This window comes from Pyrgilauda ruficollis, unplaced genomic scaffold, assembly GCF_017590135.1.
Source record: "Pyrgilauda ruficollis isolate IOZ18807 unplaced genomic scaffold, ASM1759013v1 scaffold37, whole genome shotgun sequence".
Lineage (NCBI taxonomy): Eukaryota > Metazoa > Chordata > Aves > Passeriformes > Passeridae > Pyrgilauda > Pyrgilauda ruficollis.
In genome coordinates, this window is record NW_024525156.1 from 5,426,378 (window position 1) to 5,444,956 (window position 18,579).

General features: G+C 37.6%; 1 protein-coding gene across 1 annotated transcript in view; it reads right to left on the reverse strand.

Annotated features, from left to right (window-relative positions):
• Positions 1-18,579, reverse strand: part of SEMA5A (semaphorin 5A) — a 319,180-nt gene that overhangs the window by 18,345 nt on the left and 282,256 nt on the right. The window contains exons 17-18 of the mRNA XM_041475880.1: positions 17,207-17,432; positions 7,457-7,675 (exon numbers count right to left, since the gene is read on the reverse strand). Coding sequence (XP_041331814.1) covers positions 7,457-7,675; positions 17,207-17,432 — 445 coding nt within the window. The remainder of the gene's footprint in view (positions 1-7,456; positions 7,676-17,206; positions 17,433-18,579) is intronic.

Below are 18,579 nucleotides of genomic sequence, written 5' to 3' on the forward strand. Positions count from 1 at the left end.
CAGATAATTCCTTATTGTATATCAAAGACTATTTACTAATCTTGTAACTGACATTGTTGAATATACTGCATTTTATTCCCTGCATTCTTTATTTGCAACACCATCCTAAACATCAAGAAAGCATGCACTTGGCACTTCCTTGCTAAGAACTGTAGTTGTGAAAACTCTTGCAACTAATTTATCTGGACTCTGAAGCCTGATTTGACAGACAGGATTTCTGTAATCTAGTACTATATTCCAAGTATGCAATTTAAATAAATTATTGCCATTATTAAGGAATTCAATGATTGCTACATCATACAACAAATCATCATGCATGAGAGAGTTTTATACCACCTATCATAAATAAATACTGTATCTTGGTAGAGTATCTGACTTGTTCTCTTACTCATATTTTTCTTATTCATACTTTTCACTGGAAAACAAATATGTCCTTTTGCCTAAGATAACTCTATTAATGCAGTATTATGCAAACTCATATCAAAGAAAGCCATAGCTTATTTGTCTTCAGTGCAGATGAAATATACTGTGCAATTTTATAACAATTTCAAGACCCAGCATCTTTTATTCAGAACTTGCCTCTTTTTTTCTGTTTTTTTTTTTTTTTTGGTTTTTTTGGTTTTTTTTTTTTTAATTATGTCAAATGAAAGCAGAAGCTGTTACCCAAACTATTTATTTCATACGATACTAAGGCTTTACCTTTCTGGATACTCCCTTTTTCATTCTTTTGTTTTTTTCTTTAGTGTGATCTTTGACTAGTTCAAATGAATGATCAGAGGCATGTCTGCTGCAGCATATAGACCTTCATGAAACAGAATTTATTCTGCCTGAGATTAACTACACAGAACACAAATTGTCTGCAAACATTGCAAGTGCATTGTTCACTGTAATGGAGACAGTGACCCCCAACACTTCCCTACTTATTTTTCAATGGACCAGAGTGAGAATTACAAATGCACCTGCATTTGAAATTGCCATTGATCTACAGGTGGCTGAGAACACAGAGACCGATGCGACACCCAGGAACGTCACCATGTTCCACAACTGCAGTGATCGTGGCTGTACTATGTGGCTTCAGATGTAAAGGGAGAAGTAGGTCTGGGGAAGGTGGGATAGAACAAATATAATAGACAATGTTACATTTGATCCTAGTTGAGCTGGACAGTGCAATTATAACTGCTTGGTTGTTTTGTTTTGTTTTTTGGTTTTTTTTTTAGTAACTATTTACTGACAGGCTGCCTGTAACCTTTCAAGGACTATTGTAACTACCTCTTTTATCTGTCCCCAGAATTTTTTCTTTTCAGCAACAGAGGATAATAAGGCATCATCACTGTTAAATAAGATCAAAGGAGTGGGTATTTACTGCTTGAGTTTTTGCAAGACCTAAATAGAGCTCTGTGGTTTCTTTCATCTTTCTTTAAGTTGCTTAGCAACGCAGCGCCATCTGGCTTTTTTTTTCCTTTTTTTTACTTTTGTCACGGAGCCCTTAATGTCACTTCTGCCTCTTATAGGAGGAAAAATACACAGCAGCAAGGCAAGTTACAGTCACTACAGTTTCTTTACATAACAATTTTGTAGAGATGTTGGACAAAAGAAAGTCATTAAAGTAGTTCCACAATGAAAGACTTAAAGACTCTTTACATTTTCTGACAATTGATGAGGTTTGTCCCTTTAGAAAGAAGGTACTTTTTAGCTAGGAGTGTGCTATCAAACAGTGCTCCTTGCTTTAGAATAAAGCAAACAACATTTTCCCTGCTGGCTTTTGCTGAGGTTAATAATTATTTCTTCACTGTAATGAAAAAAAAACACACCATAGGGAAGAGGATGTGCCAGGAAGAAACAGTGTACAGAAATGGGATCTCCTGAGGACATGACAAAACATCCACACAACTGGAGAATTTCCAAGAGACAATAAAGTAAACTGGATAAACTTGTAAAACTTAGGATTTTACAACAAGCGTGGGCAGACACACTGACCTCACCTGCTTTCATGAGAACACAGACAGAATGGTAGGCTCCTTTATAAGCTGTCTGCGTGTTGGGCAGCCTACTACTCCCTTCCACACACCTGGGGATCACCCCATTCCACATCACTTAGTCTACTGCTTTTTCCCAGTCCTGTGGGATACTGCTGCATGTTTCAGGGTGGGAAAGGAGCAATTTTTACATCATAGTTTGCAAAGGCAAAGTCTTATTTCTGTGATACCTTTTATTCATAAAAGCAATGTTGGATGAAACAGTCAAAATAGTGCAATGCAGAAACACAAGGCAAACAAATGGTTCTAAGAAAAGAACAATAACAAAATCTAAGGGTCCACTTGGGTTTAAACCTGTGAGTGAGACTTTTAAGTCAGAAAACCAACAGTTGCTTCAAAAAGCAGTACATCCCTCTTCTTGCTGGCTACAGAAGCAGCCTAGAGAGATCAGTGCACATTATGAGAGGGGCATCAGCCTCCATTTACTGAAGTATTTTTTTTTCCTTCTGATTTATAAAGATATTGCAGGATAAATTTTATTCTCTTAAATACATTTTTGTTTTCTTGTGGCCAAGTATGAGTTCAAAGAAAAAATAATAGGAGGAAATGAAAACAATAAAGAAGAAAAAAAAATAAAACCAATAAAAAGCAACTAGCTTTAGGGGATGCATAAATAACTTAAATAGTCTTTCAGGGATTTTTGTATATCTGAAACTCATTATTGTTATTAGCAAGTTTAGTGACACATGAATTTATTCAGATCTTCTCAGCTAAAATGTCACAACTAAAGTAAACTAGAACTACAATAATAAAAATCTGAAATTAGTAAAATCCCAACATATTTTCATGAAGTATCAGAATTTCAAATCTAGGAGATGGCAACTGTCCTTTCCCTCTGATCCTCCACCATTGCCCTGAGGAGAAGAGAGAACTCCTGTAACTCATGCTACTCAGTGGTGCTCACACAGCTCTGCTTTAAATGTCTGATTAAAGCACATCTCCATGTCCCTATGCAAAGGAATATAAGAGAAGGCAACAAGAAACAAAACAGAACACAAATGAAGAAAAGTTGTCTTTTTCTACAGAAATAACTGAAGAGATGTGCGATACTGTGAACTAGGACAGTGTTCTTTAGGTTTGGTTGTATTATTGTCATGGAAACAGATCTTATAGTCAGCAAATTCCTGCAATTTTTGTAGATTTGCAGAATTTATCATTCAAAAAACACTTCTCTTCATCATCGATTTCTCTTCATAATATAAATATCTTGCAAACCCCCCAAGGATAACAAAACCCTGATATGGCTGATTTTAGATTCATTATTCACTGCAGATTAGTAACTCAAAGAAAACAGAAATGTCAGTGAGCATTCACAATTATTGAGGCTGTTTAGTTCAGTTCTTGCCAGTTTATTGCTATTCACATCTCTGAGACATAAAAAAAGAGCTGAGGCACAGGTTCAAAGCCTGTGCTTTGAACATTCTCTAGTGCAAAACAATAGTTCAAAATCTCCTGCCCCTCAAAGTAGCTTACCCAGATGGAAACAGTACTTTATGAGCATGCCTTTACACTACTCTGGCTCACAAACTATTTCTGCAGCTGATTTGTGAGAGCGATAGTTAGTTGAAGGCATAATTATATGAGGGAATCATTCTAAAACTTGAACAATATGGACAAATCATCTTCCAGGACTTGGGTACAATTTCTGGCAATTTTCTGGCACTGTTCAATTCACTAGTATATATTCAGCCTTCAAATACTATGAGCAAAAGGCCCAGTGACTGCTACCAATCTGCCCATCAGTGGACCATTTACTACTGCAGAAAAAAATACAGTTTCTCCCCTGCAGGCTTAAAAAATGTTTAATAGAACTTGCTGAAGGCAGAGTCTAGATGACTTCAGTAATGTTTTGAAGCTCTGGGATCCTGCATTCAACTATCAATTTCTGTTTATTAATATATTAATAAGTATATTTAAGATGCTGAAAGGGTTGCAAGACAGTTAACCAGACAAGACAGCCTTGCAGACTTTGATTGCTCCATGGGCTTTTTCATTGTGTTAGTCCTTCAGAGCACTTAGTATCTTCCAGGATGACACTGAGCCTAGATTAATTCTTTGAGAAGAAGCATTAAGTCCTACTGACTTTCAGCATGACTTAAACACTGCTCAATATACTTCTCTATTACTCCCCTTTGTCAGCAGTTTACATCATGAGAGGTTGATCCTGCCTGCAATAAGCAGAAGAGGAAGCAAAGCAGAACTGGGCTTGCAGTGGCAGGAAAGGTCCTCTATGGCTTCCACCACACCTCTGCCAGCTAACCAGAATATTTCTGGAAGTGTAATGAATGGGCTGGACTGTTACTAAAGGGTTCTGTGCCAGAAGGGAGCAGGTGAAGCTGTCCTTACCCTGGAAGAGCTCAGGAAAATCTTAGTACCAAATTCTTTATTGCAATTTTGCTTCTAATACTATGGAAAATACTTTCAGGTCAAGGTCAGAACAAAATGACCTCACATTCCTTAGCCTTTCTGTCTCTTTCATTAAAAATTACGAGAATTCAAATTTATTGGTGTGCTTCTCCAGTAAGAATTTATTTCCTTCCTACAATGTCTAATTTATGGGTAGGCCTTGTTCTGCAATAATATTTTACTCTCCCATGTCTCAAAAAATCAATTACATCTGGTGCTTGCAAAGTTTTCCCTTCAGATTTATCTGAGATCTGATTCAGTCTCCTATGCTTTTTTCTTAATTACTGGCAAACAGTAATTCTGTAGCTGAGGAACTTTGTGATTTCTTGTTGCAGGCTTTGATACATCTAAATACTTCATTCATTCTCTACATCTTCATTCAAATTTGCTTTGCACTGAAAAGAAAAATAAAACTTGTCTCTAAATAAAATTTTTAGATAGATTAGGGCACTGCTTCTTGCTTCAGAAAGGCCCACCACACTTTATATCAACTGATCTTTTAAAATATTTTCAAATTCAAAGCACAGTTTTAACTTCTGCTTTAAAATTATGGTTTTTAGTCTGGGGCATTGTCTATCTCATAAACAACTAGGGCATCTACAACAAACTTATAGGTATGTTTTACTGGTTAAAACAATTTCTTTAAAAAAATGTTACAGTGAATAGCTGCAGAGCTTATTAAAAATACCACTTCTGAAAAGTTTTGACTAATTTAAACTTTAAAAAACTCCCCAGAAATTCAAGACAGCATTTAATTTGAAAATCAACAGCAAGGGCTGAACAACAAATCTAGCCGAGTATTATAGACAATCTGTGTCCATTTAATGAATGTATTTCAGTTACTACAGTATGGTGATACAATCAGGTATGTCAGAGCTTGTGAGCAGTGTTGGTACTTTACATCTCACCACTCATGTGCTTCAAAGGAAGCTGAGGGCAGTGTGCTATGGAGAGATTCCCTTTGCAAGGGAACAGGAGCCAGTGAGGAGTTGCTATGTTTGAGGTTGCTTCACCTACTGCATACATCCCTGGGGAGGTTTGCACACATTGGTACAATGGTCCTCTAAATCTTTGATTTAATGAATTACTGCCAAACTACTCGAACAGTGCAGTTACATGAAACAGAATTGTTTGTCATTTTATTATCCCAGAAAAGCAAGGTGCTGTGATTCCAGTCTGGCAACTAAGGAATCAGATCACGCACTAGGGCTGTGCCCACACGGAGCAGACTTGGACCAAAATTTCCTAATTCTCTGAAAAATGTTGGCTCCCTGTTGGTTCCCTTCCACCTCTCTCCAACAGTGCTTAGTGTAGAAAACATGGACACCCTTCACTGGTCGTGCCTCTATGCTCAGAAAGAAGCTTCACCTCTTCCCTTGATCTCTTCAGACTCCCAGACAGAGAAACTACAAAATGAGCAACTGGAGCTTGTATCCAAGCTCCTCCTTGGATACAGCAAGAAAATTTCACCAGAAAACACTGGCTGGTTCTGCCCAAGCGTCTCTTTTGGAACTTCAATGGCTCAGTGGGTGTTTCCCCAGATCAAAACAGGGATCCTCAACAGAAATTCCCCATGGATCTGCCCCACCAGAAGGAGAGTTGGGGACTTGAGTGCCTCAGGGAATTCAAGTTTTCCAACAATCCTGCTGATCCTGTTAGCAATAAAACTGCAAAAGAAATTTGCTTTCAGTGAACAGCCAGAATGTTCACAGAGCTGCTGGGTTTGTAGGCTGTGTGCCAAAACATAGTGCCCAGGTTCAATTCAAGATGGAAACATGTTTTTCAAGAAGCTGTGTCCTCCTGAGAGGGAAGTGTTTTCTGGACAGTTCTGCTTAAATTCTGATGCAAGGAATAAACAGTGACTGTTAGAGGGCTTTAAAAGCTTAGGGAAACACTGCAAAAAGATGGGCAAAAATACTCATATTATAAAAACCAATGTATCCATGATTTCAGGAATACAGTTTTAATTTGAAACCATATCTGTATATGTTAATACACATATATGCTTTAAAATAGTGTTACACATACATAGCATGTATATTGCCACAGAATTTGTTCAGGTCCACACTTGAAAAAATGACAAAATCTTCAAGTTTTCAACAAGAAAATATGAAGCACTGCTATACATAATTAATACAATTAAAGATGTATGAAAACTTATTTCTAAACTTATTTGTTGTTGCTGGAAAGAACTGAGTCATTCAGTCTTCTTTCCTTCTTCCTCTCGATTGCTTCTTACCTTGTATTTTCTCTTCCTATACCAATAGCACCTTCTCTCCATGTGTTCTCCTATATCTTTCCCCTTTCTTTTTCCACAAAGCCTCTGCAAAGCTCAAAAGCCTTTCAGTTTAAGTGTTTTTTTTTATGAAGGGTGAGATGTGACTGAAACCAAGACTTTTTTTTCCCCCTAGGTTGGAGATACAATAATGATTTTTAATCCAGGGTAGTTTCTTGTAAACATATATTCTGCTTGTAATCCCTTTCATGGAATAACAAAACAACTTTAAATTAAGGAGAAACTCAAGACTCTAAGAACAATCTTTATGGACTGCTTGAATAATTCGGTGATCATAAGGTGGTGAACCTTCTTTGCTGGCAACTCCACACTTAACAGCTAACACAGATTTAATGCCTGCAACCACTGTGATGAAAATACTATATTGAGTTTAAATAAAGACTAGGCCAGATTTAATGTCTTGCCAGAAATCTTATGCCTTTTTTTTTTCCTATAAGTTTATATACTAAAATTATATTTTTAGAGTCAGTCTCACAACTGAAAAAATATATAGCTATTAATACCCTTGATGATAAATTTATTGACATCACATGGGAATATTACCCAAATCCACTCACATTATAAAGGTATGTTTGAGCTGTAATTGATTCAGGAACCAAAACAAACCCAACCACACCAACTAAAATAGGAAAAAAAAAACCCCAAACCAAATATGGAAGATATAAATTTGAGGATGAGTTATTTTGTTTTAACTTCTTTAATTTCATTTGAAACTTACCTGGGCAAGGCAAAATGTTGCATTCCTGGTACTCTAGAGATGGGCCAAGGCAAGGAAGTCCCCCATACTTGGGCTCAGGATTGCTGCAGACCCGTTTGCGATTCCGGATACCTCTACTGCAGTCACGGCTGCACTGAGACCACGGAGACCAGGGTGACCAGGCACCATTGATGGTATGAGCAGAGTATCTTCCAGAACGCAGGAAGTCCCCTGACAATCCTAAGGAAATAAGGATGGAAAAAGTAATACTGGATTAAAACAGTATCTCATCTCAAAACAACCTTTTCCTCTTCAAATTTACTCCTAGGTTTCAATTAGTAATGAATAATATATAAATAATATGAACAGAAGGGTCCTGTCCTTTAGTCTCACAATTCAAACCCTAGTTTCTTCTCAAGAATCTTTTCTTTAATAGAAATTTCATAATCACACAGAACTACAGTGAAGAGTTGGATCCAACATTTCAGTTAAAGCTTTATGGCTGCAATAACTGAACTAGACAATTTAGCCCACCTAAGAATGATAAAAATTACCTCTCTCTTGCACAGGAATTACCATCAGAAGATCTCCAAATATATTACATAAATATAATTGCCTCTGTTTTACAGGAAGAAGGTGACAAAGGGGACAGGATTGAGATTCCTGTGATCGCTCAGTGAGCCAGCTCCCCTGGTCCTCCTGCAGGGCTCTTGCTCACTTAATCCACCCAGCCTTCACTGCTGCTGGCTGTGCACAGAGGCTCACGGGTATCTCATGCACTGTACTTACCCTAGACATATTCAGACTTTAGATAGTATCCACTAATAATTCCACAATGTCTAGCAAAACTACCCTTTTGTGAAAGGCAATGCTTAGCAATTTAAAAAGCAATTTATTTTCCACTGAGTTGAAGTGTTCTAAGCCACATATAAGCTATGGAAATCAGCCTTTTGGAGACACAAACACACCCCACAGAAAATTCCTTTTTAATTAATAATCATCTGGCAAGTAGAAAACACATTTTCTAAGGAAGTTTAGTACAAAGAAAAGGCATTAGATTAAACAGCAATGGATGAAGTCTGCTATTTATCAGTGAGAGGGGACACACAGATCTTGTGCACAGCATCCAACCAACGGATCTGGATATAGCCCTGGGTGAAGTTCTAATAATCTGCAGTTCATTTGAGTATCTCTGTCACTTTGGGGCTTGATCCTGCAGGTGAAAAGACTCCCTCAACTGTACTAAGCACAACACTGAAATCACTCTTGAGTTGTAGCTTTACCACTTAGCATCATTACTAAGCATCTCCACCAACACTGCTGGCATTTCCTACTGTTGCCAAAGCAGTTCACCTTTCCTAGTGGAAACTCAATGATTGATGGACCGATAAATGCTGCTTTTATTACGAGTGCCTATTTAAGTAGCTGTGATGAGAGAAGGTCCTGTGAATGGCACTTCAGCCAGCAGAGGATGTGGCAGACTCTCTATGCTAGAGCTTCAGTATAAGTACAGATGAATTGCATCAATGGTGGAGAAATGCAGGGGGATTGTTGGCAGCTTTAATTGCAGCACAAATGTCTGTTCTTAAGAAATTGTTTTGTGCCCTACCCACAGGCATAGGCACTGTGGAAGTATGAAATGGAGATAGAGAATCAGAAGATTTACTGAACGATGCCATGAAAACAGACAGAAATAATGCTGTGAAGAGTCTGCCCAACAGCAGTCCTGCACTGAACAGGAGCAGCCTTCTCATAACCATGATGGAAGAGCCTCTTATTTGCAGTGTCCACCCTATTTCTACCCATGCTTACAGCATTAGTAATACTGCTTAACTTCTTCCCCAAGAAATACATTCACAATCATCCCAAAGTAGATCCCAAAGAGGGTTTGCATGTTTTTATTCAGCGCTTGATAAAGTGCAATATTGGAATGATGATGCACTGACATAGAAATACTGGTAATAAGAAACCGCTGAAATTAATAAGAAAACAGCAGAACTGCAGTATAAAAATTACTAAAAATGGATAAAACCTTTCAGGAATTATAGAGGGTAACTATTCCTCTCCTGCTGAGCCAGATTCTATTACACAGATATTAAAAGCAGCATTTCAAAAAACATGACATACATTCAAATGCAAAAAGGGGAGCAAGTACAGAGGAAGAGAATGTGATTTATGAATACAGGTCCACTTTCCTGCTCTGTGAGATCCTTTTTATGCAATTTTCTATCACTCTGGTTCTGGTCATGGCAATTCTCAGCTTATGTACACAGTGAGCTCTGAGAACAAAATAATAATATATTTAATGGCAGAATTCTAAATCAAGGGGGTATTTAAGCTATTAAATTAAGAGCAATGCAAACAATGACAAAAGCATTAATCAGACCAGACTGCCAGCCATTCCATTCATAAATCACTGCAGGGTGTATCACTTTGTGCCGGTCAACCCATCACATACTTCATAAGAATACTAGCATATTTTGAAGATATTTTTGCAGGATATGTGTCGCTTTTTAAGTCCTAAGAAAAATGTGCAACCTTATCTGACAGTATGGTGTTAGACTTCTTGTTATTTAAATTGGGGACGGGGGAATGGAATCTTCTAAGGGAAAGCTCTAAGGTATTTTAGCTCTGAAACAGAAAAATATTCCAAAGAATCTTTTCAGTGTGGAGTTTTGTCTGCAGCAAGTGTTCCCTTGAGTTTCCTTCTTTCCAAAGCATTAAAAAATTTATTATAAGGACCAGTCTTTTCACAGGTTTACAGTAGTTAATAAAGTGTTCATAAAGGGGCTTTTAGAATTTTCTCTTCAGACAGAAACTACACAATAAAAAATTAACATTATGTCATTAACATCATGAAAAGTGACAAGATCAGTTTGCATTCTGGAAATACTGTTCCATATATTCCTTAAACAACATTATGGCCTTTTACAATGAGGGGACAAGGTGCACAGATGAGGGGAGAACAGTGGATATTACTTATCTCAACTTTAGTATTGGTTTCAACACTGACTCTCATAACTTCCTGCTAGACAAGTCAACAAAGTATGAGCTAGATAAATGGACAGTGCAGTGTGTTGAAAACTGGCTGAGCAGCCAGGTCCAGAGGACAGTGATCAGCCATTAAGAGGCTAGCTGCAGAAATTCACAAGTTTTAGTCCTGCTTAACACCATCATTAATGACCTGGACAAGTTTGCCTTCACTGTGAAGACTGGCTGATACACCAAAGGGTCATGTCACACTTTGACAAGGCAGAGAGAAACCTCATGGAGCTCAGCTGGGGAAAATGCAAAGTCCTGAATCTGCACAGGAATGACCCCATGCAAACATACTTTGAGGCCAATCGCCTAGAAAGCAGCTCTGCAGAGAAGGTTGTTGGAGTTCTGGAGGACAGAAAGATGAATGTGAGCCAGCAATGTGCCCTTGGGGAAAAGAAGGAGTTTGGGTTACATTGGGAAGAGTTTTTCCAGTAGGTCAAGGAAGGATCCTTCCCTTCCACTCAGCACTGGTAGAGAGCCCATGTGGGGCTCTCTGCATCCTTCAGCTGAGAATTCCTGTTTATTAACTGAGGTGGGAGAGGGTATGGGAGGCAATATAAAATTAATCAAAAGATTACACTGCAGAATTTGTTCAAGAAAAAATTCTTCAGAAAGTAAGTGTATATACAGCACCCAGTCCTAGCCCTATCACAGATTACATCAAATTTGACAGGAGAAGGCAGAAATAGAAAAGCATTGTAATCTTTCAGAGCAAGAGCACAAAACTGAAAACTCCAAATTATCTCGTTAAACTGTGGTTTTCTTGCTTGCTGCTTCTGTTTGCAGTTTGGGCCACTTTCAGATTGCTCTACATCCGACACCAGAGACAGAAACCAGATTGTGCCATCCAACAAAATCCAATATTAAGCTGCTTTTCTCAGCTTATTGCTCCCAAGATAAATATATATAGCCAAATCAGGATGCAATGGCCAATGCCTTTGGCATGGTAGCAGCAAAAGTCGAGTTGCCAAGACAAAATCTTAGCCCTCCTTAATTAAAGCCCATCTATAGAAATACTTGTAAGATCTGCAAAGAGAATGACCAGTCACAGTATCGTCAATAAACTAATGACTAGCTTCCCCAAGACAGACAAAACATCTGTAAATGAAATTCCAATCCAACCTTTATGACAGGTTCATCATTCAAATGTTTTAAACTAAATTGTTCTCAGAAAGGCTATGACTGACTTAAGAGTCCTGTGAACAACTAGAAGCATGAATTCTGCTTACAGGTTACCAAGAAGCTCATTTTCAGTTGTTCAGAAGTCATAATCCAGTAACAAACTGTTGCACACTGTGGCTAGAAAAGGGGATTTAACTACTTGATCCCAGTACAATTTCAAAAAGCAGCTGTGCTTCCCTAAGGTGAAAAGTTCCACAAGTAACAGCAAAACAAGTACTGCAAAAACTTCAGTAAAAGCCATCACAGTGATTTTGTGGACAAAATAACCATCAACTTCTAAGATCATGGAAAACAGAAGATATGAACTGACAATTAAACAAAAGACTTTTCTCTCATTTTAAGCACTTCTACTTTGTTCAATATCAGTAAAATTACAGATAAATTAGTACTGCCCTGCTGATGATTTACTTATTCCATAATGCAAAATAACTGAAAACAATTGCCTAACTAATTTACATAATTCTGACATAAACCAACATGATTTGATTATTTATAAGTACATTTTTAAAACTTTTTGGTTGAACTGAAATAGCTTCATAAATACACAAGAAATTAATTCTGTCTGAAGACACATTAACATGAAAGTCACCTGCCCTGACTAGCACAGGAGAAAAAATTTGCCTTTGCAAAAGTTTGTAATGAGACTTTGGTTAGCCTAATCCTGCTTGAAAACTGCAACACTCTCAGCCAAGTTCAATTAATTTGCCTTAAAAGTGAGGCTCTATTAAAGCACATAGTTTAATAATAATTCCCTAGTCTAGCCTGTAGCTAAGTAATACAGCCCTAAGTAAGAGAGAAGTACTGTGACACCTGATAAATTATATTACTTAACTGATTTATGACTTATGTCCTCCAGTTCCGACCTAACAAAGAAAATTCAATTATCCAAGCAGTCTAGGTTCATGACTTTAAGCAAAGATGATCTGAAGCCAAAATTCAGGTATCCTGAATCATTTCTAAGTGATAGCATGAAACACTGCTTGAAGTGCAGAGGTAACAAAGATAAGCAAAGATTGTTTCAGTGGTGTCACTTTCTGAAGATAGTCTGCAAGTTATTTGACAATATTATTGAAGCATAAAATTTATATAACTTCAGGCCTAAATACCTATAACTTATAAAAAAACTTTATAAACCTTCAAAACATAGTAAAATTGAAATAGTAAAATGTAATGGCAAACATTGATGCAATGTAAAGACGACATATTTAAAAAACCCAGAGTATGCAGATGGATGATAACTTTATTTCTTGTACATAGCTTTTCTGTGTTTAAGTGTTTAGCCCCAGAGTTCCACTGAGTTGGACTTTGTCAGTCAAACTTGAATTTTTCATCAAATTCAGTTCTAACTTCCAGAATTCATTTTGTTCTTATTCAGAATACTACAGCTTAGCTTCAGTATGACAGCATAAGAGATAACATCTCAAAACATACTCCTCCTGACTACAGGACATTCCTGATTATCAGCACATGTTCTATTCTGTAAAAAATTCTGAATGCACTATAGATTTCCTGTGGGTAACACAATGAAAGATTTAATCAAACTTTTCACAAGAGATCATAGTCACTAGAAGAGTAATTCAGACAAAATCACATCCTGCCTTCACAAATAACTATTGTTATGAGGTTTGAGATAGAGGAAGCAGCAACAACTAGGAATCTAGGTGCAGATTTCCAGGTGCCTGGGAAAAAAAAAAATCAAACAGAAGACTCTTTAAGACGGAAATGAGTGAAAATAGAAGTATTGCCTTTGGTAACTGCCTTCAGAATGTAGTTTGGATGTTAACCTGGTCTCACTCTGGCCATGTCAAAGTCAAGTGTCTTGTCTAAGCCCACCATTGCTGTCTGCATTGTACACCATGGAAAGAAGGCACTATCTATCTCCAGAGGGTGGACTGCACCCTTTATATCAGATGCTTATCTTCAATGGATCCCTCATTTCTCAGGGTGCTGAAGTTCTCTTTGTAGAGTACTATAGAGTCCAGACTTTGGTAAGATAAATTCAACTTAGAAATATCAGGCAACATCATACCTTGTGAAATATTTATCCCTAGGTTAAAAGATTATCTTTTCAATAAAATTATTCCTGTTTATATATCAGATAATCTTACAGAGTGCCAGCATGTTTAATGTAGATATTTAATGTGTTTCCTAAGCACATATTAAAGCCTAGGGTAAGGTAATTTCTATACTCTGAATGCTGGATTGCATAGACAGTGCATTAAGATGTACACCAATGTACACAGTCTCTTACAGTTTATTTGAAATAGCTGTGTCTTTCCTATCTGAGCACTACATGAAAACCCAGAGGCAGGGATCAAGATTTATTTTTCTTTCCTCCTAATCAAACTTCACATCAGAAAAGCATGAATACAGTCTGCAAATGCTACTGCTTACTTGATTGAGATAGAAATCTTACCACACTCAGGAGGAGTCTAGTGGGTTTCTGGCAGAAGTTCTATCTCTAAGCTCAGACTGCAAAGAAAGTTTGCTTTGCTAGCATCTGACAGTGAAACATGATTCTGCTTAACACGGCGTGACTATAGTTGCACAGTGGGAGATTATAGGCAATGAGAAAATTTCTAACAAATGGCTCCTATCTCAAGGAACAGAGAACTGATCTCTCCAGAACACATCTTTGGTAATGAGGTATGCCAGGCACTCTGTACCAGAATTAATCTTTCTGTAAAAGCCAGAAAACTGCTACAATTCAACATGGTGATAATGAAAATAATGTTTCACAGCATCCAGGCTCTGGTCAGGTGGAAGTAAGTTATGATGTTTTCTTGCTATCTAGCCAGAAATGGTGAAGGTGTCTGCCACAATTCACGGTTTCCCATTCTCATGACTTCCCTCTGTCCCAAAAGCTACAGCTACTCTACATGACTCTTATTCACGTGTTTTCCTTCAGTGAAATCAAGGAGCACTAGAATGGTGGTGTGTTGGCCGCATCTAAACCTGGGAGCAGGGAAGTGCTCCTGGATCCTGCAGTTTAGATGCAGTCAGCAAGTTTCATCTCATCAGCAAATCAGAATTGTGCCCCTTCACCCCTCCCTCAACAAATGTTCTACTCCATACTGTTCTGACATCCATAATCAGAAAATGACTAAGCAAACAGTCTCAAAATATAATGTGCTATTTTCACCAGAAGTGTATTGGTTAATGCAGCCACTTGGAACACCGATCGAGTTTCACCTTTCATTACAGAATAATTAAAGATTCTCTGGCCAAAAGAATGAGTGCAAATTAATGACAAAGCCATAAGGGCACTTACTAGGAAGAACAGACAGATGTATAATAGTTTCTGCCCTGTCAAGTACTCAATAAAAAGTACTTAAATATTCAGTAGTTTTGGGATTAGTCAGCAAAAATCCTTCACCCAGATGAACATTTCTATTACTATGCAACAGGGCTGGGGTCATGCACATACATTGCTCTAGTGATGAATTATTTCCAAATGAATCAAAGCAGCAGCTTCAGCAAGATGCAACAAAAAAAGTACAATGCCAGGAAATTCAGGAGTATTATGTTCAGAAAGAAAAAAAAAAATCTTTCTGAGCTAATCAGGCAAAAAATGCACCGGAAACACCATCCCCACGCCCACCACTTGCACACTGAAAAAATGCTTTATTTAACAAATTTTAGGGATTGTTACTCCTGCCTATATTCTGCAAGAGTCAGATTATGCATCCAGCTGCAGGAGAGGCCTTATGATTATGACTTCAGAGCTGAGAGACATGTCTCCATGCCAAGTTTGAATTTCTCACAGCAACGTGACCTATAACAAACTGGCACTTCTCTGGTTTGCCCCTCTGACCTCCTCTCTTGTCATGCATTGGCTTTTGTATACCCCTTTCTTACATGCTGCCATTGCAGCTGTCGGACCAGACTATGCCTAGATTCTCCTGTAGCTTTACTTTTACTTGTGATAACTTTCCCAAGTCTGCACTACCTGGTGAGGAAATATTCTCTTTCTCATTTAATCTCATGAAATTTTAAACACATATCATCCATGTTTAAGTGCTGGAAGACAGCAAAAAGCAGCAGCACCACCTTGAAGTCTCATTAAGGACAAGAGACAGGTCATACACCAATCCTAGCAGAGCAAAATCTTTGCTCAATAAAGTCTGAAATTTAGTTTGGATGAAAATCAGAATGGAAGAAACACTTGTGACAAGAGTTGCTCCATGCCAAAATCTGCCTTCTATCCAGACCTGAGTGAAACCCCAACATTTGACACTGTAGATTATCTAAAATGGGAATGATATAGAGCACTAAACTAAATCTTATCTGGAGTACGACTGGTTTTGTTTTATGATTTCACACACTTCACTACTGTATATTTCTTCAAAAAATTGCTAACATCCTGCCCCCTCCAAAGACACACAGATGCCAAGTGAAACAATAAAGATTTTGTAAGGGATGAAGGGCGGGTGGGGGGGTGATGGGGGGAGAGAATGGAAGTTTCTAGCATATTATCACAGAAGCCAACTCTGCAGCCTCCCCCGCTACCAAAACCTTGACATGTAAACTTAGTACAGGCAGGAGCTTAAAACTGACTTTCACAATAGTTGGTCTGTCTGAAGAATACTGAGAATCAGAAAGTTCAGGAACTCAGAAACTGTTCTCTCTTTGTGGTCTTAGATAAGCCAAATGCCTTCAGTTATCCTTTTTCTTTTTTTTTGCAGCTAACCTGGGTCTGGTGAAAATACAAAAGACTATGTAAGTGGAAAACAGGCCTAAAAATATTCAAATATAATAATATAAGAATCAACATTTTTAAAATTATATGACTAAAATATAATACTTAAAAAGATACACTGATATACATGGATGATAAAACTAGGTAATCAAAGAAATGCATTTATAAAATTAGAATGACTGTCACAATTTCTCCTAGTTTTAAATTTTTACATATACAAAACAATGTATTACTGATAGGAAAAGAAGAAAATTGTGAAACAAAGTAATTCCAATTTAAAGTCACCTAAATTTGAAAAGATTTTGAAGGAGTTTGGTTTTCAATCTCAGAAATAAACAGAACTTTCAATTAGCAGCAAAAGCACAACATAAACTTTTATAAGACAAATTATCCAGTTCATAAACTCCTTATTTATTTAAACACCTGTATGAATCTTACAGTTGTTACTTTCAAACTACTGAGAAAAAGTTCTTCTTAGAATATTCCTATTCTAGAATTCTAGAGTATTCTAGCAAAATATTCTGGAGATATGTTAATGTTGCACAATTCACCCCTACTAAAAGCTCAGGGGGTTAACAGAATCTTACAAGATCAGGATTACTGTGAAGAGTGTAAAATAACCTGGCAAATCCCATAACTGGTGATGAAAGACACTTGCTTAGTCTGAATGATGATGCTACATCCAGAAAAATACAGGCTAGGCTCCCTACTGGGAACACTATGCCCTCCTTTTCACTATCAGTTCTGTTACACACAACACCAGCAAGCAGAAACCTCCACTCCCAGCTGAAAAGGGCACTGCAGGCACGTCACTAGCAGGGGGCACGGTGAGCCCCTCTGGCTTTGCTCACCGTCTGTGGAGCACCCGCTGGTGCCGTCGCTGGAGCAGTAGCGCATCTCAATGCGCTGCCGTCCCACCTCCAGCAGGTTCGGGTCAGGCAGGCGCGCTTTGCAGGTGTATCGGAAACGCTGCTCGTAGTGACCACCGTTGTCCGAGATGTTCACCGGGGTCCAGGGCGTCCAAGGAGTTGTCTTTTTTAACTCTGGGCAGGCGTTGGTGTTACAAGGCTGATATTCCTGAAAGAAAAAGGTCATCATAAATATAATCATCAAATATAATCTTAAAAACACCCCAGAAATACTCAGACAAAAAGACAACCCTTTTAAAAAACATCTTTGGATATTTTTGCAACATTTCTAATAGCATTGATTATCAATTTAATATCAGTCTCAAGCTGAAAGTGTTTTTTCAGCTTCTATGCAAGCACAGCACCACACTGCTAAAAGCAACAATATATCAGTACAAATTAGATCTATCACATCCATAAAAACAGTAAATCAAGCACTCTAAGTACCATAATCAAGCATATCCTTTATAAATTAATAGCCCCAAGTAAGGTGAAGCTAAATATGCTAAAGCTTTTCATTAAGAAGAATTCTAATAAACTGCAAGTACATGTCACAAACTGGCAAATAATTCCTTGGTAACGTCTAGTGGCATATGAAAAAGCAAACCACTGCCCATTTTGTATATTGCTTACATACTTCAAAAGGGACAACAGATAAAATATGTTTTATATTACAGATTCTGGCTCCCTGAGGTGCATGTTACTCATAGCTCCAGAACTGCTAAACCTATCTTCAGAAGCAAATTCCCTGTGGAGTGACATGCATTAAACAGAACAGATGACATTTAAGAAACCAATGCAGAATTGCCAGTATTCTCACAAATGCAGACTTGTCAGTATTCTCAAGCCCCACAATCTATATCTTCTGATGAGTATCATCAAAGTCTGTAGGTCCAGCCTATTCATGTTCCAGAACAAAATATACTTCATCTGATGTAAATTCTCTGTAAAATATATGGATGAAATTAAACAACCACTGAATACCAGAATAAATTCACACTGACAAATTATTAAAGATGAAAAAAAAAACAGGCATCAGTGTGAAAACTTTTAGTTTTCTCTCTAATTTCTTTTAATTTTCTCATTTTCTTTGTTAGAGAAAGAAACTGAGCTCCTTCTGAAAAGGAGCCTACTAAAATTTGTAATTTCATTAAATACTAAAAAATAAGGAAACAATAGAAATAATGGGTTTATCATATAGTACAACCTCCTTCTTCCATAACCTCTACCCCAGCTGATACCACCGTGTTCCCACAAGAAATAGATTACCTACTCCTCTCTTTCCCATGGTGATAATATTCTTATTATCTCATACT